The 22,014-nt window shown below is 56.7% G+C and overlaps 1 protein-coding gene across 2 annotated transcripts in view; it reads right to left on the reverse strand.

The window, feature by feature from the left end:
- Positions 1-15,767, reverse strand: part of TUBGCP3 (tubulin gamma complex associated protein 3) — a 33,889-nt gene extending 18,122 nt beyond the window's left edge. The window contains exons 1-11 of one of the 2 annotated variants that reach the window (XM_018044755.1): positions 15,565-15,767; positions 10,043-10,150; positions 8,274-8,341; positions 6,757-6,834; positions 5,376-5,593; positions 4,058-4,230; positions 3,223-3,341; positions 2,512-2,637; positions 1,622-1,690; positions 1,144-1,276; positions 530-696 (exon numbers count right to left, since the gene is read on the reverse strand). In XM_018044755.1, coding sequence (XP_017900244.1) covers positions 530-696; positions 1,144-1,276; positions 1,622-1,690; positions 2,512-2,637; positions 3,223-3,341; positions 4,058-4,230; positions 5,376-5,593; positions 6,757-6,834; positions 8,274-8,341; positions 10,043-10,150; positions 15,565-15,640 — 1,335 coding nt within the window. In that variant the 5' untranslated portion in view covers positions 15,641-15,767. Of the gene's footprint in view, positions 1-529; positions 697-1,143; positions 1,277-1,621; positions 1,691-2,511; positions 2,638-3,222; positions 3,387-4,057; positions 4,231-5,375; positions 5,594-6,756; positions 6,835-8,273; positions 8,342-10,042; positions 10,151-15,564 lie in introns of both variants that reach the window. The other variant, XM_018044754.1, reaches the window with a different exon arrangement.
- Between the last annotated feature and the right edge of the window lie 6,247 nt (positions 15,768-22,014).

Genomic DNA, 22,014 nt, shown 5'->3' on the forward strand with positions numbered 1-22,014 from the left:
AGTAACCGTGACGGCATCAGAACACACAATGGGCGCCTCCAGGACAGAGCAGGACGAGGACACCCAGGCCCCAGTGCTGCCGCCAGCGTGCTGAGGAGCAGGGACCCGGCCCAGGCTCCTGAGTCACGGGGAGAACCATTTCCCACCCTCACACACGGCTCTGCTCGACCCGGGGTTGGGAGGACAGGCTGGCCCACGGGTGCGCCCAGCACCCTGCTGCTCCAAGGAGATGCCTGCAAGCCTGGCCTGGGTACGCCTGGCACCTTGCTGCTCCAAGGAAACACCGCAGGTCTGCCTCACCTCAGGGTGCGCCCGGAGCCCCATGGGTGCGCCTGGTGCCTCACTGCTCCAAAGAGATGCCTGCAAGCCCGGCCCATGGGTGTGCCCTGCGCCTCGCTGCTTTGAGATACCGCAGGCCCAGCCCATGGGTGCACCCAGAGCCCCGCTGCTCTAAGACGCCGCGGGCCGCCTCACCCCGGGGTGCGCCCGGCGCCCCGCTGCTCTGAGAAGACGCCGCGGGCCGCCTCACCTCGTGATGCGCGTCCTCCAGCTCACCGTCGTAGATCCAGCGGTACAGGAAGCTCAGGACGGGGTGTGACACCAGGCTGAGGATGTGCTGCACCAGGGACCGCATGGATGGGTCCCCTGTCTTGGTGTAGGCGTGGACGGCCGAGGCCAGCTCGCCTCCCTTCCTTCCTGGGGACACAGAAGCCACAGTGAACACAAACGCTGAGGCCGAGGCGCAGAGACAAAGCGAGGAGGAAAAGGCAAGGGGCCCCTGGCCAGGAGAGCACGCGCGCTGAGACCCAGGCACGCATGGGGGCGTGCAACATGGCTGCTGAGCCAGGCCTGGGGCCAAGGGGGGGCGCGGGAGGCCGAGGAGAGGCCGCAGAGTAAGGGCAGCTCCGACGGGGCTCCGGAGCACAAGAGGCCTCAGGGGACCACACCCCCACGCCTACTTCATCTCAGGGAGGTCCTGAGCGCCACGAGCGTAAACCCTGGCCCACGGGCTCTGCCCCTGGAAGTCCAAGTCTATCCACCTGTCTTTGGCAGCACCCTTCCGGCTGCCGTGCATACAGGGCAGACACAGAGGCAGGCCTCAGTGACCCTCCCTACAGCTGCCTCGAAGCCGCACAGAATGACCTTGGCAGTGGTCCACCAGGGCCGCCAGGGTCTTCAGTCTTATCTTGGGGTCATAGGTCCACACCAGGAGGCGCCGGAGTGTCAAGCTGCTCTCGAAGCCCAAATTCACACCCTGATCGTCCTCCAGCTGCAGCTGAAAAACGGGAACAAAAGAACGGCTGAGTACAGCCACCCAGGAGCCCTAACCCACGTCTTAACCCACGTCAAGTCCCGGGGAAGGGGTGATCCTCACGTAAACGAGACAGAGGGCCTCTGGGAGAGGACAGCTCCTTCAAGATACAGGAGGTCTGCCTCAGGCCGACAGGACCCTGAAAGCGAGCCGCAAGCTGACTCCAGGACACACCACAGCTCTACAGGGGCCCAACCCTTCCACCAGGACCATCACACCTTAAAATTAATGTGGGAGGAAACGTAGGGATTCTGGAGAGTGGAATTCTGCGACATTTCAGATCGTGGTGAAATAAAAGCAAGGGCTTACCTGGGAGTGCAGGACGGAGAGCAGCCGGTAGTACTCCTTGAGCTCCTGGTGCAAGGCCGCGCAGAAGCTCTGTGGAAAGAGAGGCAGGTCGTGGTTGCTGCACTCAGGACAGGTCTACCCAGCTGCGTAGGACGGCCCTGAGACGCGCCTGCTTCTGTCCACGGAGCTCGTGCAGGTGAACCACCTCAACACACGGACTCAACGGTGTCAGGGGCCGTCTCAGCACAGGCTTTGCAGGAGCACAGCGGAGATGCAGCGCCGTGCTCATAACCTGCAGGGCGTTTCCTCCCTCCACACACTGATGCTGTATTTTTAGCTACATGCCTCTTACTCTGGTTCATGGAAGTACCGTTGATGTACAATGCCATGTCAGCTTCAGGTGAACAGCAAAGTTGGGAAGACCCCCTGAAGGGGGGAATGGCAACCCACTCCAGTACTCCTGCCTGCAAAATCCCATGGACAGAGGAGCCTGGTGGGCTACAGTCCGTGGGGTCACGCTGAGTCGGACACGACAGAAGCAACTTAACATATACACACGCATAACCGAATCACTTTGATATATACTTAAAACACGACACTGTAAACCAATTATCCTTCAATTAAACAAAGTTTAACTGAGAGAATTTAGGTCAAAGCAAAGTCATTAAAATACGTAAAGTGACTCGGACAGGTCAGCTTTCCTAAATATTCGTAAAACATTAGAAGTTTCCTGGTCGATCACCTGTGTCAATATTTACTGTGCTTTCTATTTTCTTGAGAGGACCGTGGCTGACAAAGTGCATCGTATCAAACCTGCTTCATGTAAAAAGGACCCGCCTCAGGATGACTTTCACGTGAGGTTCTAAGGAGATGAAGCGCTTCCTGAGGCGTCTCGCTACCGAAGCACACACCTGGCCGACAAGCCCAAACGAGCGGTCCAGGCTCCTCTGGTCTGTGTACTTTCTGATCTTGTTGTGAAGCCACCCCAGCTCGGCCAGTCTCATAGCCGTATCCCGCAAGGATCTGTTCAGGTTTGCCTAAAAAGCAAACACGTCCACAGTTAAAAAGCTGCTTTTAACGCTTGAATTTTATTACTTTTTCCCAACCACTTTCACTTTTATGTTTGTGATTCTCAGGCTTCAACATGAGAAACTTAAAGATCACCAACACACCACCCTGACATGAGGACAGTGAGGCCCGGGACACAGGCGCAGACACGCGTCAGGCGGGAGGGCCGCCACCCCCAGGAGGGCCCGGCGTGGCAAGGGCCATCTGTGAGGCCAGCTGCCTGAGCCTCAGCCAAGAGACGCAGAAGGACAGATCGTCAGCAACAAGGACTGTGAGAAAGGCAGGCTCCCGAGGAAGCAAAACTGGGCAGGAGCGCCTCACGTGGGGCCTGTGTCAGAGCACAGATGCCAGGACAGCGGTCCGGCAGGTAAGCCTGGCACCGGCACCACACGAGGGAGGAGGTGAGCACGGAGGACGAGCCGGTACGGGGGCCAGGACCTCGCCTGCAGACCACCCGCGCCAACGAGCAGCACCTCCCAGACCAGCGGCTCCCGCCTGGCCCTGGGGACAGTCACCCTGACTCGTGAGGGCTGCAGCGGGTCAGGGCACCGTACCTTTCCCTCCACTTTGTAACAGTTGTCAGCGCTGCTCATCTTGATGTTCCTGCCGTCTATGCCCTGGAAGACGTACAGGATGTCTCTGACAAGGGCCGCCTCGGTGACCTCCACAGCACCTGCAACGTGGTTTCCGTACGGTGAACTGCACGACACAGCTCGTTCTAGGTAATATATTTGCAACCAGAACAAAATTTAAAAGCTAACTGAGTTTAAGATGGAAAAGAATATGAAGTTATATTTTTTAAAAAAACAGATTTTCTGAAGAGCATCTGGAGATCATATGGTTTGTCTTCCGAAAGCCCTTTTTTCAAAGAGAAAGCAAACTGCGGGAGTTTAACACATGATCCAGGGGCAGCACAAGCCAATCCCAAAGGGGTGGGTAACCGTTTCATACGGTGTCAGAAACCTGACTGACTACGCAGCAGGCGTGTAAGCTGGGCTCCATCCCCACCAGACCACAGGCATTTACACACCGGAGAGGGTTTACGAGCCCCATAAACCCTGGAACAAAGGCCAGCTCAGAGCGTAGCTGTCACCCAATATCACAAGAAGGCAAGGCCCAGAGAGGCGAGGTTCCAGTGGGAGAGGCCCCGTCCGAGCACAGCCGGGGGCCCTCCGGGGCGGCCGCCAGCACGGGGCGACCCTCCACAAACACCAGATAAACAGAAACAGGCCGGCCGGGAGGAGGAGGAGGGTGCACACCCAGGGCCACGCCCGGCAGTCGTGAGCGCAGGCGGGGCTGGGTGACAAGGCCAACACAGGCACCCCCACGGGGCGCGCGGGACGCCGTCGGCTGCAAACCCCGGAAAACCCGGAGCCCGTCCTCACTCACCGCCCGCATCCCCGTCTCTCCGTGGCCGCGTCACGCTGCGGGAAGTCGCGCTGGGGACGCCTTTGGAGGTAGTGGTTTGTAAGGAAGGCTGGCTTGCAGTCAACGTCCATGCCAGACGGGCGCCCAGCTGCTGCCGGAGACAGTCGCCTGTCCCTGGGCCCGGGTGAGACTGTCTGAAAAGAGGAGGTGCCTGCTGGGTCTGCACGCCGGGCTAGTCACAGAGGTCGCTGAGACGCTGCAGACACGCTCCCTGAGTCACCACACTGAGCCACTGGCCCGGGTGAGCCCGAGCCCCGAGCGGCTGTCCCTCCCCGACTGCGGCCCCCGGGCTCCCGCCTCCTGCACAGCCCTCCCAGCACTGTCACAGGCCGACCCGGCTCTGCCTGCAAACACCCACATACACTTCCAGCTCAGAGCACTCTAGGGTTCACTGCTGATTTTACCCTGGAAACCCATCCACGTTTGCTGAGTAAAAACCGATGACACCGCCCCCTGCCCTGTCTATCTCTCAGCCTTCACAGCACTTGACGCACACAGTGGGATCTGCAACCAGCGTCACACACAGCAACATCAACCGCAGGGAGAGGCCACCCCCGTCAGGACGGCACTCAGTGACGCCCGCGGGCAGCCCACCAGGGAATTCCACGAGGACCCGGAGACAGCCCTCCCTCCACCCCGCCCTCGGCAGGGGAGACACTGATCAAACGATGGTTTTGAGTATAGTTCCAAATTTAACAGAAAGTCTAAACGACCACTTCAGTTCACGGTTCTCTAAAACGCTTTTTCAATATCATGACAATAATTATTTCAACTACTTATATTAAAGGCGAAAATAAGAAAGTGTGTTTCAGCCAGACTCCTTCAGCCAGAATGTGAGTCTGAGATTAAATTTGGGGGTACATGGTGCTGTCTTTAGAAAGTCCTAGGCTCTGTTTGTAATCCCCGTGTCTGGACACACGTTCTGTCTTCCAGTAACTCCCAGTGACTGGAGCATCGCCGGGCCACGCCCACGTGGGAAACACGGTCTGAAGGCGGCTGTGCCAGCCCACTCCCAGTTCCCACCAACCAAGGCACCGCACACCTCCCCGTGAGCCGGCCCTGCCGCAGCAGCTGCATTACCAGGTCAGGAGGCAGCTGACCCAACAGTCAACGCAGATGGGAGCGACCCGGAGGGTGTGCTTAGACAGCTGACTCCCACCAGAGCACGTCGGACCCAGGGCCGAGACACCCCGGACGCGCACGAGGCTCTGAAGACTGAATGCTGGACTGAGAACAAGGCCGCTCCCACCGCGGAGGGCCCGTGCGAGCGCCGGCTTACCCCGGCAGCAGGGACGGGGGCGGCGGGGGCGGGCCGTTGAGGGTGTGCACACCGATGCTGCTGATGCCGCTGCTCCCCAGGCTGCCCGAGCTCTGGGCCGACGGGGCGCTGCGCTCCTGGTAGTTCAGCGGCAGGGTCTGAGGCCGGGCGTAGTAGTAGGGCGTGGAGTGGGCATCGCGTGGTAGCGCCTGAGCGAACAGCGTGGCGTAGCTGGAGACCTGAAAATAAGCGCATTGCAAATGCAGCTACAGAATCACACGAGTCCCCAGCCAATAGACAGCTCACACTCCGTCTCTCTTCAGCTGTGTTTCTGTGCCCGGAGTGGCACAGGCAGACCTCAGAAAGTCCAGACCAGCTCTGGGAAGCAAGCAGCAGAGCAGGCCACATGAGCGTCCGCCTTCCCAGCGCGCCTGCGGGCCCTGCGCACGCTGCCCGTCTGCTGAGCGGGCAGAGCAGCAGGCCTCTAGAACGACACGCACACCTTAAATGCCCTCCCACTTGAAATGGCAACCACCACCCGACAAGGCACAGCTGCCACCAGCCCTCCACTTACAGAAAAGCGGGCAAGCGCAGCACCTGCGAAGCTCAAAGATGTGCTGAGCTCAGTGAACGATAAATCAGCCGATTTCTGAAGTATGCTCGAGCCAATAAAAGTTTTAGAAAGCTTTCTGAATCCCAAGACTCCCACATGGTCTGATAACTAAACACTTTACTCAGAAGCTAAGCAAACTAAAAATCAAATAGTTACTCAAATAGCTTTAAAAGTCTGGCGTTGTTATATAAGGAAAGAAGGCTCATTACTCAAGACTGTGGCTTTCAAGGTAAATCTGACTCCTTCGCGCACGCTCTCCAACCTCCTAAGCTCTCAGACTTCTGGGGTGGGGTACCTCATTACACCAGACCCTCGGGGACTCGGGCAGCTGCTCAATCGCACCTTCAAACACTGCATGGGTCAAAACCTGAACCCACAGACAACGAGCTTTTCAGCATATAACAGTAATTAATGCTCATCGTGGCATCTGAGAAGAAAACCCTAAAAGCTCTTCTGACTCAAAGAACAGTGAAGCCGGGCTCACAGCAACTGTGCACAGCAAAAACCTGAGCAGCAGCAGCTCTGCTCTGCTGACCAGAGGTGGTGTCTGAAGCAATGCTGTACGTGATTCTCAAAGACACCGTAAGGGAACACAGCGCAATGACTAAAAATGCCCTTAAAGGTAAAGGGAAAAGACCCTCGACCCTCATGGCCGCCCAGAAAGCAAGCTTTTTGCTTTTCTAACATTGTTTTCTTGAGTACAGAAGCCAATTCCTCTCAGCACTTGGCGTAGCTATCCCGACACAACACCGTGCCCTGGGGCGGCGCCGCGATGTGAAACAGCCTCACCTTGCCGGGCTGCCTGCGCGGATCCTCACTGAGGCTTAGCAAGAGGTAGAGAATCGACCACTTATTTTTCAAAACTCCCTGTTGAGAAAGAAAACGTCAGAAGAAAAACTCTGTGCTACCCCGCAGCTTCACCGTCCCCTCTCCTAAGTTACCCTGATTTCCCAAAATGGAAGTGCATCCTAAAACCCACGCGGCAACGCGGCGACGTGGCACCCGAGCGCACCCGCTTTCAGGCGCGGCCACAGTGCCCCAGCAGCAGGCGAGAGCGCGCTCAGAGCCCAAGCCCCTGGGAGCCTTCAACCCCTGGAAGCTCACCCCAAGGCCCGAAGCGCACAAGCTTTCAGATTACCCTATTCCCGACACATGGCATGTCGTCCCTGAAACAACCCTCTCAATAGCCGGCTTCCCAAACACAGTGATTCTCAGAACAGTGCCATCATGAAGTGTGTGAATGCCTCCCCCACGTAAGCCTGACTTAGGCCATAACAAAAGAATATTAGACAAAAAGAAAATAGTTCTAAAGTCTAAGATGTGGGTCTTGGCATCAGGCATTCCTGGGAAACCCAGGTCCTGAAACAGTCAGAAGTCAGCAGTCCCCCCAGGGTTCATGCACGGTTGTCACAGAGATCCCATTCGTTTCCACGGACACGCTGCTGATCAGAGGCCCTGACGGGCAGGAGAGAGGACGGAACAGCGACCGCAGCTGCAGCTGCCAAGAACCAGACGTTTCAGCAACAAGCAGCAGCGGGCGCACGGCTCCCTGACACCTCCCATCCTCCTTCAGCCACGCCCTGAGCCCCAGGAAGCTGGCTACTGTTTAAAACATGACTACTTCAGGAATAAGCATTCAGGGTTCCAAACTGAACTGTGGAAAAGCAACCGTTCCAATCAAACCGCCTCAACGTGTGATCACAGAAGGGCCAGTGTGAGCAGCCACAACAGCTGTCACCAACCAATCTCCCGTTCAGGGTCCTGAAGGTGAAAGCTGCTCAGCTGTGTCTGACCCTCTGCAACCCCATGGACTATACAGTCCGTGGGAGTCTCCAGGCCAGAAAACTGGAGTGGGTGAGCTGCTCCCTTCTCCAGGGGATCCTCCCAACCCAGGGATCGAACCCAGGTCTCTCACACTGCAGTCTTGGTGAGGCCTATGAGCACCTTGGGATATGACTCCTGAGACGGAGCTGCTTTTAAAAACAGAGCAAAGTTCAGGAAAACCAAGTGATGCAGCAGTTTGAGACTGTCTGCCTAAAAACGGCCACACGGAACAGTTCCTGTTTCGTAACTTCACGTATATTATCAGAGGCGGAAAAACAGACTCAGAGCAATGAATCCAAGTCCACCCAACCGCACTGAGGAGCCAAAACGGTCCGCAAACAAGGCCGCGCTCATCGTGCGGGCACAGGAGACGGGGCAGAGGGGCCTGCGGGCCCGAGCCTGGCAGCGCCGGACGCGCTCGGGACCCCCAAGCGACAGAGCGCGGCCGTGCAGAGCAGCCGCCCCGCGGACTCCGCACGTACCTGCGAATGCAGCTTCCTGTGGAGCTCTGAGAACAGCGCCGCGTCCGCCTCTCGTCTCTGCCGGGTCACTGCAAGGCCGGAGAGGAGCGTGTTAGTGACACACCGCGCGCTCCTACGACACTCTCCCCACAGCCACAGGTAACTGGCGTCTGCAGGGGCTCCTGAGCCGAAGAGTCAGAACCACCAGTCACTCTGTTCCATGAGTTTCATCAAGTCGTCAAAACACTGATATTTGTAAAACATGAACACAATCAGGCTGGAACCAAAGAATTCCTGTTAACTTTAGCTGAAGTAACAGAATCTCTGAAAACCCCATCATTTCCATCTATAAACAGTAGTGAAGAGCCAGTGAGGCCGAGTGCCGCCAGGCTGGTCAGCTGACAGAGAAGGCCGGGGCCCTCGCCAGGGTCGGGCACTCGGGCAGGGGCCCCAAACAGCTGTGGGCACCAGCGGGCAACCGGCAGAGGAAGAGCCCTGTGTCTACACAGCAAGCCTCGCTTCAAACCGCAGAGAGCACGCAGAATAACCATCTGCACACGGTCACAATTTCCTTCCTGAAAACAGACCCTCAGGACCCCCTCGAGAGCACGGCTGCCCGGCCTCTAACTCTGAAGACAGACCATCTTTAGCTGCTCCCAGCACATGTAACATGCCCACCAGGGGCCTGGATCTGTGGACTGCAAAGCAAACGGTCTGTGAACACACCCAGTACTGGGGTCCTCACTAGTGATCCAAAATGTGCTAAGCATCAGAGACCAAGAAGGCACTACAACGGCCTCAGGTTCAGTTTTACAGACAAGAAGGGAAAGTACAGGTTTACAGCAGGACAGACGGCCTACCACCCCCACCTCAATACACCTACATGCTAGAACACCCCAAGAACTGAACCACCTCAGTCCTGCAAGGCTCACCAAGCCCCCGCCAGGCCCAGCCGCTCATGAGCCAGGACCTCACCCCACCCCCAGCTACCACAGCACCCAGCTCTGAAACAGGACATCCACGCAGACGCCAGCCAATATTATTATAGTTAAGAACGCAACAGCCGGGGCGGGTAGAGACTGTGCCGTGGGAGCCTCCTCCTAGGAGGCATCGCTACCGCCTGCAACAGCCAGGCCCGCAGGGGGGACGCACTGGCCAAGGCTGCGTCCTGGGCGGCGGGGACCCACTCCTGAGGCCCGGGAGCTATGAGGAAAGGGGGCCTGGCGACTAGAGAGGATGACCCTCTGACCAGGACGGGAGCAGCTCTCACAGGGGGTCCCGGTGCTCAACACCTCTCGGAGAACACACAGGCAGAGACCCATTCCTAACCAGGCGCTAACACACGGACAGCCTTCTTCTCCAAGGCAACAAGGCATAGGAGAGCTTCGGCACCATCTCAGAACACATTCAACAGGAAGCTCCGAAGCGCTGGTGTTCTGGATGGCGACAATCAACAGACGCAGTACTCAACTCACACGGCTGTTTAACTGCCAAGTTAACACGTTAGGTTACCCGCTCAAAAGGCGCGTAGGATTAAAACTGAATCACAAGAGGCAGCAAGTGATATCAAGTCTTCTCATCTTCCTCACATTCTTATCCCAAGTTGCACTGTTGAAACAGTATTTAAAACCCCCTCCCCTGTTCTAGTAAAAGAACTGAGCCGTCCCCACGCTACCATGTATGTACAGAGCTGCAGAGACAGAGACACACACGTGGGTGCACATACACATTCTCAAGCTCCGACAAGGCTAACAAGGCAGCGCGAGGTGACGCTGAAGGAAAATACGTACGTTCCTTCTTGATTTTCTCAGCTACCAGAAACTCATCTCTTTCCACAGTTGGGGCGAAGTTGCTGCCAATGACGCGCACGGCATACTGGAACTGCTGGGCCACGTCGGCTGGAAGGTAAGCAGAGGGTGCAAGTTACGGCCAATCAGGCTCAGCGGTGACCGCCTGACGCTCCCGCTTCCTCAAGACAGCGCGCTCGGCAGCCACCTCCCACCTGCCCCAGGTCCTACCGGAGTGGACCGAAGGGCCTCAAGCAACAGGATGAAGGACTAAAAGGAGTGTTTTATGGGCAAAGACAGCGGCGGGCCACCAAGCCTGGAAGCCGCTCGGAGCCAGAAAACCAACTGGACAGATAATCCTAAGGAGCAGGCAAAGTCCCAGCCACACCACGGTACCTGCGGAGCAGGGCTTACTCACACATGCACACACACACACACCACGGTACCTGCGGAGCAGGGCTTACTCACACGTGCACACACACACACACACACACACACACACACACACACCACGGTACCTGCGGAGCAGGGCTTACACACGCACACATACATTCACACACACCACGGTACTCAGGGCTTACTCACACGTGTACACGCACACACACACACACACCACGGTACCTGCGGAGCAGGGCTTACTCACACGTGTGCACGCACACACACACACCACGGTACTCAGGGCTTACTCACGTGTGCGCGCACACACACACACACACCAGGAGTGGCCACAAGCTGCCAACAGGGGCAGTAACTTTTGACCACATGTGCCATTCCAGATAAAGAGGGCGGCTTAAACACAGATGCGTGTCGCCACGCCCTTCAGAAGCCCCACTAAACTTAGGAAAAGGGAGATTGAAGGCATAAGGCTATGAGAGCAAAGGAAACCAGGCGGATCAGTAAACCCTGCTGTGGGCCGAGTCTCACTGTCAGTTGGACCCAGGAGGGGAGGCGGGAGCGGGGAAGCTGGAAGACGACGAAGGAGCGGCGGGAACTTCAGACAGGCTCGCTCTCCCCGGCTGGCACCCGGCCGTCGCAGCAGGCCCGCTGCATTCTCTGCGGCTGACCAAGCGGGTACAGCGGCACGCGGAGTGCTGTGAGGCATCCCGGCTGCCACACGAGCACGGACCTACGGCACGCGGGGCGAGAGGGCCTGGCCACCGCCGTCTTGGCTCATTTGCTCTCTCCCTCACCTGCTGACCCGGCTTCTCCCAGCATGTCCCTCCGCGACCACGCCACAGCCTCCAGCCCGTCGCAGCATCCTGAGGAGCAGGCGCCTGCTCCTCCTGCCCCTGGAGCAAACGCCCCGCCAGGCACGGCAGTCTGAGCAGAGCCCAGCTCACAGCACCAGCGAGGACCCGCTTAGGCCCACTGAGATCCTTGACCTCCCCCCAGCTCCCAGACCGCTGCCCCGCTCCCCACAGCAGCGCGCACGCACGCACGCACGCACACACACATGCACACACACACACACACGCACGGCGTCTTCCTCGGACACCGGCACGCACGACGCTGGTACTAACACGGTGAGACACGTGGAGGGAAGAGCCAAAGGGAGGAACACGGAGTGCTCCCGTGGGCTCACGGGGCTCGAGGGGGATCTTCTTCCTCATGCTGCTCCACACGCAAACATTTTCCTACACAAGAATACTTTAATTTTATAAATATTAAAAAGGTCACTGAAATCACATATTTAAAAAGAGAGCTGTGTAACTATTTTAGTTAAAAATTATTTTTAGACTGCCAGGATCCTGAGCTCTGCAAACAACAGTCCATTAACAGCATGCTCAGGGACGTCAGACAAAAATCCCCACTCTAAGAGTTTCACAAGCGTCTGAATTTTCTCCGGCCAAAAGCACACCCCCATCTCCTCACCCTCTCCACGTGTCCATGAGTCTCTCATGTCCCTCCCACCTCTGCAGCCACGCTGCAGTTTCCGTCTGTCCACCAGCCACACTTCCAGTCTGTCTTTCCTGCTAATGATAAAATACTTGGAAAATCCATCAGCTTTTTCTTAAACCAATCCCCAGCCCAGATGCAGGTCAGAAGGCCCGTGTGCCAGACACCACGGTCTCAGCAGACGGGGCGCACGGACTCGCTGGGAGCCAGCGCCACAATGAGAGGGTTCGCGGTGGAAAGGCCACCGGCGGACGCGGGGAGGCCGCCCCTCCGCCACTGTCTGGCCACCAGCTCCTCTCCCCAGAGCAGCAGCGGCGCATCAGCTTCTCAGGGGTCACAGGCCACTCTGACCACACAGCCAGCTGAAAAGCAACACTCAAGAACAAAACCAAAACACTGCTCTAGGTTGGTGGTTCTCAAGCTTCCTGGTCTTAAGTCCCTTTTACACGTCTAAGACTGAGGCCCCTGGGAGTTTTTCTTTATGGGGTCACATCTATCTATACTGTATTAGAAATGTAAACCAAGACTACTTAAATACTAATTCATTTAAAATAACAACGAGCCCATTAAGTACAATTCTCAAGTGAAGCCTAAACCTTTAAAAAGTAACATACCCATTAATTAACATTTAGTGAACATTTTAATAATACATGACAAGTTTTAATGTATATCTAATAGACATTCATTTCCCCAAGAGTAAGACTATTCTTTATTTGGAACTTTATCGAGAGCTCTTCACCATCTTCAAAAATCACAAAACCCACAGCAACACCACTTGCGGCCCATCCCTGCCCGCACGGGGGCTCCCGCGACCCTCACACAGGGCTTCCAGGTCAGGTCATCGTCCGGCCGCACTGTGCAAGGGACTGTAGCCCCACCTAAGCATTTGCGTGAAACACTCAACCTAACAGAAACTCCTGCGCTTCTCCTTAATCTCCGACTAGAAACAGGGCTACAAAGTAAGGAAAGGAATGTTGCCTCTGGCAGAGGTGAAGCGTAACGTCAAGGACAATGTTTCCAAAGACAGAAATACTATCCAAAGATGTCATAATAAGTAAAATGTTCTCCAGGGGAAGCTCAGGGGTGCTGAGACCTCCCCTGTCACTGGCTGGCACTGGGTGTTTCCAGCAAACCCACAAGTGTTACAAGCAGGAAAAGGTGGGCAATAATGGTTACACTAACTTTATAAAAACATCAAGCACCATTAGAGCTCAGGGCTTGGTTTCTGAAGGTCTGTTGAGTACAACTACACATTTTTAAAAATACTTTATGAAAAAGTAATTCACATGAAGTTCACATAAAAAGTAACAAGTGTCTATAGCTTCAATCTCATAGTCTTAGAAAAGCAACAAATCATAAAAGCATAAGGCCAGTTGTTTGTAACATCACTAGAAAATGAAGTAGTTTCTAGTTAGTGAACAAACAGAACACCGACTAATGAAATTCCTTTAAAATCTCAAACACTGTGAAGGCAGCAATTAGCACTGCTGCTTTACTCATAAGGCAGAAGAAAGCAGAACAAGGGACGCTATTAAAGACTTATAAATTCTTCAGCGAACAGAAGCATAATTTGGAAACGTGAATACAGTTGTTTGGCAATCCTAGTTGTCCACAACAGAGGAAAGAGAGCATCATTTTAGTGAATTTTACATTTTATTATGAGAGGATCTCATAAGTTATTTACTTTTTTTTCCTTCTAATTTTGTAGAAATGTAACTGACATGTATCACTCTGTAAGTTTAAGGTGTACAGGAGCCTGTTTACTCTTAATTTAGACAAAATTCTAAATGGGAGGGTGGTGCACAACTTTCTGAAAAGAAGTTTTTCAGCCTCCTAGAATGGGTGAAGCTAAGTCAATCGACAGGATCCTCAAATGTTAAAAAAAAGTATTCTGAGAAACACGATGGGCACCGTGAACGTCTTCAGAGAGTCCAGCTGTGACCACGGTAACTCAGGACCGTGCCGCTTCACTCGAGGCCAACTGAGGGCCGGCTGCTTTAAAGCAAACCCCAATGAAACACGCCTGAGTCCTGACCACCAAGTTCAGTTCCCTGGCGTCTACGGGTATTCTCAGGTCTGGAAGATCCGGATGTCAAATCAGAAAGGCAACTCGGAGCGCAGGAAGCGCTGGAGGCAAACGACGAAGACAGCCAGGCCCCCCACCCGCCTCAAGACCTTGGCCCCGGGGTGCCGAGGACCCCGCTGTCTGCACTCGGGTCTGCGTTCCCTCCACAGCCACCTGCCCCGCGCGCTTTTTCCGCAGACACGCCACGGCTCAACACTGTGAGCGCGCTGATTCTGCCGGCTCCCCTGCACGGTCAGCAGGAAGCAGGAGGCCCTGTCTCCCGCTTTGCGCCACCGGCACCTCGCCCAGAGCCTGCAGGTGGGGGAAGCCCAGGCTTCTCAGAGGACCCGAGCGGACACTGGAGCGAGACCCGCGTGGAGCCAGGGCCACTTCACGGGCTGAACCGAAACAGCCATCTTTCGCCAGGCAGGCTGCGCGGGAGCACAGGGGCCGTCCCACCGCCTCAGTGTAGCTCCAAGTCTTCCTGCAAAACCTGCAGACTCTTGCCCGCACCGTGGTGCTTGGGGGAAACCTGCAGACTCTTCTGCCCGCACCGTGGTGCTTGGGGGAAACCTGCAGACTCCTGCCCGCACCGTGGTGGTTGGGGGAAACCTGCAGACTCTTGCCCGCACCGTGGTGCTTGGGGGAAACCTGCAGACTCCTGCCCGCACCGTGGTGCTTGGGGGAAACCTGCAGACTCTTGCCCGCACCGTGGTGCTTGGGGGAAACCTGCAGACTCTCCTGCCCGCACCGTGGTGCTTGGGGGAAACCTGCAGACTCTTGCCCGCACCGTGGTGCTTGGGGGAAACCTGCAGACTCTTGCCCGCACCGTGGTGCTTGGGGGAAACCTGCAGACTCTTGCCCGCACCGTGGTGCTTGGGGGAAACCTGCAGACTCCTGCCCGCACCGTGGTGCTTGGGGGAAACCTGCAGACTCCTGCCCGCACCGTGGTGCTTGGGGGAAACCTGCAGACTCCTGCCCGCACCGTGGTGCTTGGGGGAAACCTGCAGACTCCTGCCCGCACCGTGGTGCTTGGGGAAACCTGCAGACTCCTGCCCGCACCGTGGTGCTTGGGGGAAACCTGCAGACTCCTGCCCGCACCGTGGTGCTTGGGGGAAACCTGCAGACTCCTGCCCGCACCGTGGTGCTTGGGGGAAACCTGCAGACTCTTGCCCGCACCGTGGTGCTTGGGGGAAACCTGCAGACTCCTGCCCGCACCGTGGTGCTTGGGGGAAACCTGCAGACTCTTGCCCGCACCGTGGTGCCTAGGGGACGACAACGCTGCCGCCAGCGCCCGGAGCGCCCTCGCAAGGCCGCCCCGCCGCCCCCTGCCGCCGCGCGCGCCGAGACGACGGGCAGCGACGCCCCGCGGGCCCGGGACCGCACGGCGCGCCCCGCGGGGGCCCGCTCCTCGCCCGCGTCCCCCGGGGCCCGCTCCTCGCCCGCGGCCGGAGGCGCCGCGCGCGCCCGGGGCCGCCGTGACTCAGCCCGGCCCGGCCCCTCCCGCGGCCGCCCCGACCCTGAGGGCCCGGGGGCGCCTCGCAGCCGCCCGCAGCCCCGCTACCTTCGCTCCTGCCCAGGATCCGGCAGCACAGGCTCTGCAGCAGGACGTTGGGCGACTTCTGGTCCGGGGTCGCCATCCTCGCCCGGGGCTGCCCGCCCCGGCCCCGCGGGCTCCCGGCTCCCCCACCGGCTAAGGCCCCGCGGGCAGCGCCGGCAAGAAGGGCGCCATTTTAACGGAACCCGCCGAAACGCGCGCCCCTCCCACAATGCCCCGCTTCTTCCGGGCGCGCGGGGCCGCGGGGGCGCAGGCCTCAGAGTTCCCCCCGAGCACTGCGGCCGCGGCAGAAGAGTTCCGGCCCCAGGCGTGGCAGCCGCTCACGCCCACGGTGCTCAGACGCCCCCAAACGCGCGCGGCAGAGGGCCTGAGCCTGCAGGGAGCGCTGGGCGCCCAGGAGCGCCTTCACAGGGCTCGCCGATTTTACAAGGTCGTTGGCTCTACTTTCATTTGGGGTGGAAGAAGCCCGCTTATGGAAGCACGAGGGTGTTAGGATTGTCTACGCTGCCTGAGCATCCGCACCTGCCCCAGTGTCTCGTTCTTTTTCGGTCGCTCAGTCGTGTCAACCCTGCGACCCCATGAATCGCAGCACGCCAGGCCTCCCTGTCCATCACCATCTCCCGGAGTTCACTCAGACTCACGTCCATCGAGTCCGTGACGCCATCCAGCCCTCTCATCCTCGGTCGTCCCCTTCTCCTCCTGCCCCCAATCCCTCCCAGCATCAGAGTCTTTTCCAATGAGTCAACTCCGCATGAGGTGGCCAAAGTACTGGAGTTTCAGCTTTAGCATCATTCCTTCCAAAGAAATCCCAGGGCTGATCTCCTTCAGAATGGACTGGTTGGATCTCCTTGCAGTCCAAGGGACTCTCAAGAGTCTTCTCCAACACCACAGTTCAAAAGCATCAATTCTTCGGCACTCAGCCTTTTCACAGTCCAACTCTCACATCCATACATGACCACAGGAAAAACCATAGCCTTGACTAGACGGACCTTAGTCGGCAAAGTAATGTCTCTGCTTTTGAATATACTATCTAGGTTGGTCATAACTTTTCTTTCAAGGGGTAAGCATCTTTTAATTTCATGGCTGCAGTCAGGTACATTGGTTGGGAGTAAATGAGCAGAGAAAAGATATACCATGGAAACAGTGAGTGTAGCGAGGCTGGAGTGGTCACATGAACATGAGGTAGAATACACTTGGAGACAAGGAGTGTCCGAGACAGAGCGGGGCATCTCGTGCTGCTGAAAGGGCCAGTTCACTGGGAAGACACACCTGTGGCTGCCTATGTGCCTGAGGACAGGCCCGCAGAATACATGGAGCCAGTGGGGCTTGCAGAAGTGACGGGTGAGGATGTAAGTGCCTCATTTCCACCAAAATTTTTTTAAAAGTGTGAAACTGGACGAAATTGCCCAAATGAACCAAGACATGGCACATGGAATCAACCAGAGATGGACCACAAATTGGCAAGCACTCGCTGCTGAGGAAGCGATGTCTCTAGGGAGACACATGCACCTGTGGTCTCACCGGGGCTGTTCCAGGCCCGCTGCACAACGGGAGCCGGGAGAGTGTGTGCCCCCGTGCAGGGCGGCTGCAGACCGTCAGCTGAGGTCCCAGAAGGGGCAGGCTCCGGCGAAAAGCCGTGGCTCGCCCGGTGAGCTGACAGCGTGGCACTGCAGCCCAAGCTAAGCCCAGAGTTGGGCGCCCACTTGGCGCAAGTGGCAGCCCTGCCAGGATCTTCACGCTGTGCGCGTGGGTTTCATGTCACCTCGACTGGGCCGTGGTGCCCAGATGTGTGGTCAGACACTGTTCTAGGTGTTTCTGAGAGAGCGTTTGGGGGATGAGATTCACATGGAAATAGTGGCCTTTGAGGAAATGGTGTGAGTGGGCCACACCTGACCCGTTGAAGGCCAGAGCAGAACAAAAGTCTGACCCTCAAGAAGGTGGAGTCTGCCAGCGGGCGGCCTTCAGACTCAAGCTGCAGCGCCAACTCGTCTCTGGTTCCCCAGCCTGCAGCCCGCCCTGCAGACTGTGGACTCACCAGCCCCACACTCATGCGAGCCAGTCCCTTGAAATAACTCAAGCTCTTTCCCTCGCTCTAGACAGATGATGCAGTAGAATATAGAACAGTAAAAAACAAATCATCCATTAAAAATAGGAAAGAAAAGTGAACACAGAACAGGAGGAATGAGAAAACGCTTCAGGAAGGTATGTTGAAGCCAAAATTGGTCACAAATGGCTTAGACATAAATGCGCTAAGTCCGCAGAGGCGAGGCACAGTCCTAACCGCAGCTCGCGAAGGCTGGAGTGCATCCGGGCGTCTCCCTGCTGCTGTGACCTCGGTCGGCTGCCCTTGGCGGCGTTGGTTGCTTCTCTCTTTCTTGCTCTTTGGGAGGCCGTCACCGTGCAGCCCGGCTGCAGGGAGGAGGGCGCTGTGGTCCCCTCCTCTCGGTGTGGAATATTCACGCAGATTCTTAAAATTTCTTCTGCGTGCAGATTAGTGTATTCGCCCCCACTTGTTTGTTCATTCAACGATGCGCTTCCATCACTATGCACTTGTGGGTGCTCGTCATCACCCATCTTCCTGCTCAGACTGTTCCAGCCTTGGCCCCGGGAGCCCTCTCAGGCGACTGCTGTGGCCCTGTGACATTCCCACGTGGCTGTGAGCTCTTAAAACATAACAAGTAGACAGTGGGTTTTCGTGTCCTTTTGGACTTAGAGAAAACTGAGTAGATGGCACAGAAGCGCTCACGGCCCCATCCGCCCGGACACACAGGCTCCCGTTACGAACCTTCTTAATTTGGTCGTTTGGGGCTGTGCCGGACCCTTGTTGCTCAGCGTGGGCTCCTCTCTCGTTGCGGCGGATGGCGCCGCTCCTCACCGCAGGGCCTTCCCTTGCTGCGGAGCACAGGCTCCAGGGGCAAAGACCTCAGCGGCTACAGCGCAGAGGCATGGCAGGCGGGCCCCAGAGCAGGGCTGCCGCAGTGCTCGCCGCACGAGGGCTTGGTCCTTCCAAGGCGTGTGGCGTCTTCCCAGACCGTGGATCGAGCCCACGTCCCCCGCGTTGGCAGGTGGATTCTTACCCCCTGCACCGTCGATAAGCCCTACTACCCGCGTTAGGGGGGTGTACGATTGATGGAGAAATGTGGACACGTTATTGCTACCTGAAGTCCAAAGTCTGTGTTAGCCCAGTGCTCCGGGGTGATGGATGTTGCGAGAAGACGGTGGATTCCGTGGCCATACGCCGCTGCGTTTCTCCCTTCATCTGAGGCTGAGTCCCATGGGAGACAGTTTCCACGCCTGGCTTCTCACCTTCCCTTCGTCGCCGTGCGACGAGGTGCTTGCTCTTCCTTCCCCTTGACCCGGGCCAGATTTAAAATTCTCTCATTTCCTTTCTTCCACGTCACATTTGACATGGTTGGAAAAACACACTGAAGCCACCTCCAAGGAAAGCTTTGTGATTCCCGAGCTTTTGGTACCCAACTCCATCATTGTAAAGATTGTTAGTGACTGATTGACTGCAACTAGTGAACAGGCTTTCAAATTCCAGTGAACTTTTCAATTAATATTCACTCTTCTTTTTCGAGACCATAATGATCTGCTGTTCTGACATCAGATCAACAGAGAGAAACTCCAATTAAGCTTTGAAGACGCACATATCTCAGGAACTTGTCATCCAGCCCTTGTGAGTCCATGGATAAATTACTTTAGAAGTCAAGAAGTCTTTTGAGCCACTGTCCTTTCTGTTTTCTTGTTTTGTGAGTGTGTTATGCTTCTCGCACGTCTGAAGAATTGGCCTCGGTTTTCAAAGGCTGACACCTGACACCTTTGCTGTACACACCACCAGGCCTGAGTCCTAACTTTTCTTCTCAGCCCAGCTTGGGAAGCAGAAACCCGCCGCCTGCCCTGTTTTCCAGCATTGTTTTTGCCTACGTTCTTTGATCTTCTTTCTCTATATTTACAGTGTTTGAAGCATATCACATTTTTTTAATATGGTGTTCAACTGGAATGTTGCTTCTTTGATTTTAAACATTTTAAATTAATTTTAAAACACTTGTAAAAGAAAATAAATGACTTTTCATAACAGGGATGCTGCTGCTGCTGCTGCTAAGGCACTTCAGTCGTGTCCGACTCTGTGTGACCCCATAGACGGCAGCCCACCAGGCTCCCCTGTCCCTGGGATTCTCCAGGCAAGAACACTGGAGTGGGTTGCCATTTCCTTCTCCAATGCATGAAAGTGAAAGGTGAAAGTGAAGTCGTTGAGTCGTGTCTGACTCTTCGCGACCCCAGAACTGCAGCCCACCAGGCTCCTCCATCGATGGGATTTTCCAGGCAAGAGTACTGGAGTGGGGTGCCATTGCCTTCTCCGAACAGGGATGAAACATCCTTATTTGGATGCAAAATTCCATCCTGCCCTCATCTCTACCCATTTGACCGTGCGTTTACCAACGTGAACATCCCAGTTCATTCCCATCTGGTCAACTGTTCACTCTGTTGTCTGGGGGTGACTGGGGATACGTTGATTCTGTTGGTAGAAGGTTTGAACAACTTTTTCAAGATTCCCCAAGTCTAAGAAGAGCCGTCGTGAGGCGTGAGGAAGGTGGAGGTGTGCAGTGGAGAGGCTGTCCTCGGAGCTGGGGCCATGTCTGCAGGGTCTGGCCTGAGGTCGGCACGGGGTGCTGGCCACTGGTCTTTGAGACCTGGAACCTGCCTCCAGGGTTGGGGACCGGACACGCCTCTCGGGCCAGGTCGAAGGCGACGGTGCGCCCTGCACGCCCCCTCCTTGCCCTCCGCCCTATTCCATCGCCCCAGGCACCGTCAGTAGGCTTGACTTAGGGGACAGATGGGCTCCAGGCTGGATTCCCGTCTGCAGTTGTTGGGGCACCAAGTGGACTTCAGGCTGGATACTTAGAGCTATCAGCATTTTCTGAGACGAGAGATGGGTGGGCTCCAGCTGAAGCATTTACAGTCAGCCTCCTGCTTGCCCTCCGGAGCGGAAGTGACGACAGAAACAGGGCAAAGGCCAGCGCCTGTCTTTCGTGAGCACATTAAGGGGGCAGTCACGGCAAGGACAAAGAGGGCAAAACCCTGTGTGAGTGAGGGCTCAAGGGCCTCCGCTCCGCCCTTTTTGGGACAAAAGAGACCCTACACACATGCAGAAACGCTCCTTGTGGGTCAAAAGTCAAGGGCCAATGCCAGGCCGTAATGAGTCTTGCTCTCCCCAGAAGCCTTCACTTTGAGATCCGCCTTGGCTGAGGCGGGTGTGCTCACCCAGGGTGGGTCCCCGGGTAGGTCCGGTGTGGAAGAAGAAACCAGTAATTGGCTGAAGGGAGACCTGACCAACCCGAGTGGCCTGGCCGCCCCTCCTCTGCGCCCTCCCCCCGGGCGCCTGTCCGCGCCTTCTCTCTGGGCGCGTCTCTGCCCCGCGTCCGTCTCGGCCAAACACAGCACTGCTGCGCGCGGCCCCACGGGCTCTTGCCCTTTGCCTCCAAGAATAAACTCTGAACCTGCATGTACAGTGTCTCCCTCCGCGATAAATGCCTTTTTCACCCGGGCAAAGATCCAGGGAGAAACGCTTCTAGCCTGTCTCCTTTGCTGGTCTGGTGGCTACGATTCGTGGTTCCCTTCCAGGCTTCCCACATTCAATTCCCGGGCAGGGAGTTAAGATCTGGCTTCACCACTGGTCACGGCATCCCAGGCTAAATCAGGCTGATAAACCCAAGCTGAATCTGCCACGGGCCCAGGCTGGCCCCAGTGTCCCAGAGCCTGTGACGCTTCTGGGACCCAGGGTGCCTCCATCTACTCAGGACCCCCAGGGCCCTCTGCAGGGACCGCTGGGTTACGGTGCCCACCAGGCCAGCACAGTGTTGCCAGGGTTGTGATGGGCCCCGCGACCTGCTCTCTGTGTCCAGCACGGAGTAGCCCCTTGCCGATCTCCACAAGCCCCGTGCCGTTCCCCCCGTTGCCCCCCGAAGCCATGAGTCCCTCTGCCGAGGTCTCAGCCGGGGGTGGACCCAGGGTTCACATCTGGGTGGCAGGACCCAAGGGCGGTCCGTTTCAACCCGTCGTGAAGACACTCCTGAGTGCTGATACCTCTTGGAGCAGCTCCCAGGTCTTCAGCCCTTCAGTCCTGAGGAGTCCGAGGAAAGCTGCAAAGGAGAAATGTGATCAAGCGTTTGGAAAAAAGAAGTTAGTTTTCCGGATGATTAGAGCGCTTGGCCCCCTTTTGCGGAACAAACGCTGTGCCCAAATCAACAATGGGAGCCAGGGGGCCTCCGTGGGCCGCAGAGCCTCCGGCTGCAAGCCTTCCAGGAGCCGCCGTGGCCGCTGGGGCCTCCCAGGCAGTTTGAATAGATTCTCTCTCCCGGGCTGGGGTTTTGTGCTCCGGGCTTGATTTGAAGCACACAAAACGACTGGATGGCTCACTCATTTCTATAAATACCTATCCTGCGTTACCTTGGC

Source organism: Capra hircus, unplaced genomic scaffold (assembly GCF_001704415.2).
Source record: "Capra hircus breed San Clemente unplaced genomic scaffold, ASM170441v1, whole genome shotgun sequence".
Lineage (NCBI taxonomy): Eukaryota > Metazoa > Chordata > Mammalia > Artiodactyla > Bovidae > Capra > Capra hircus.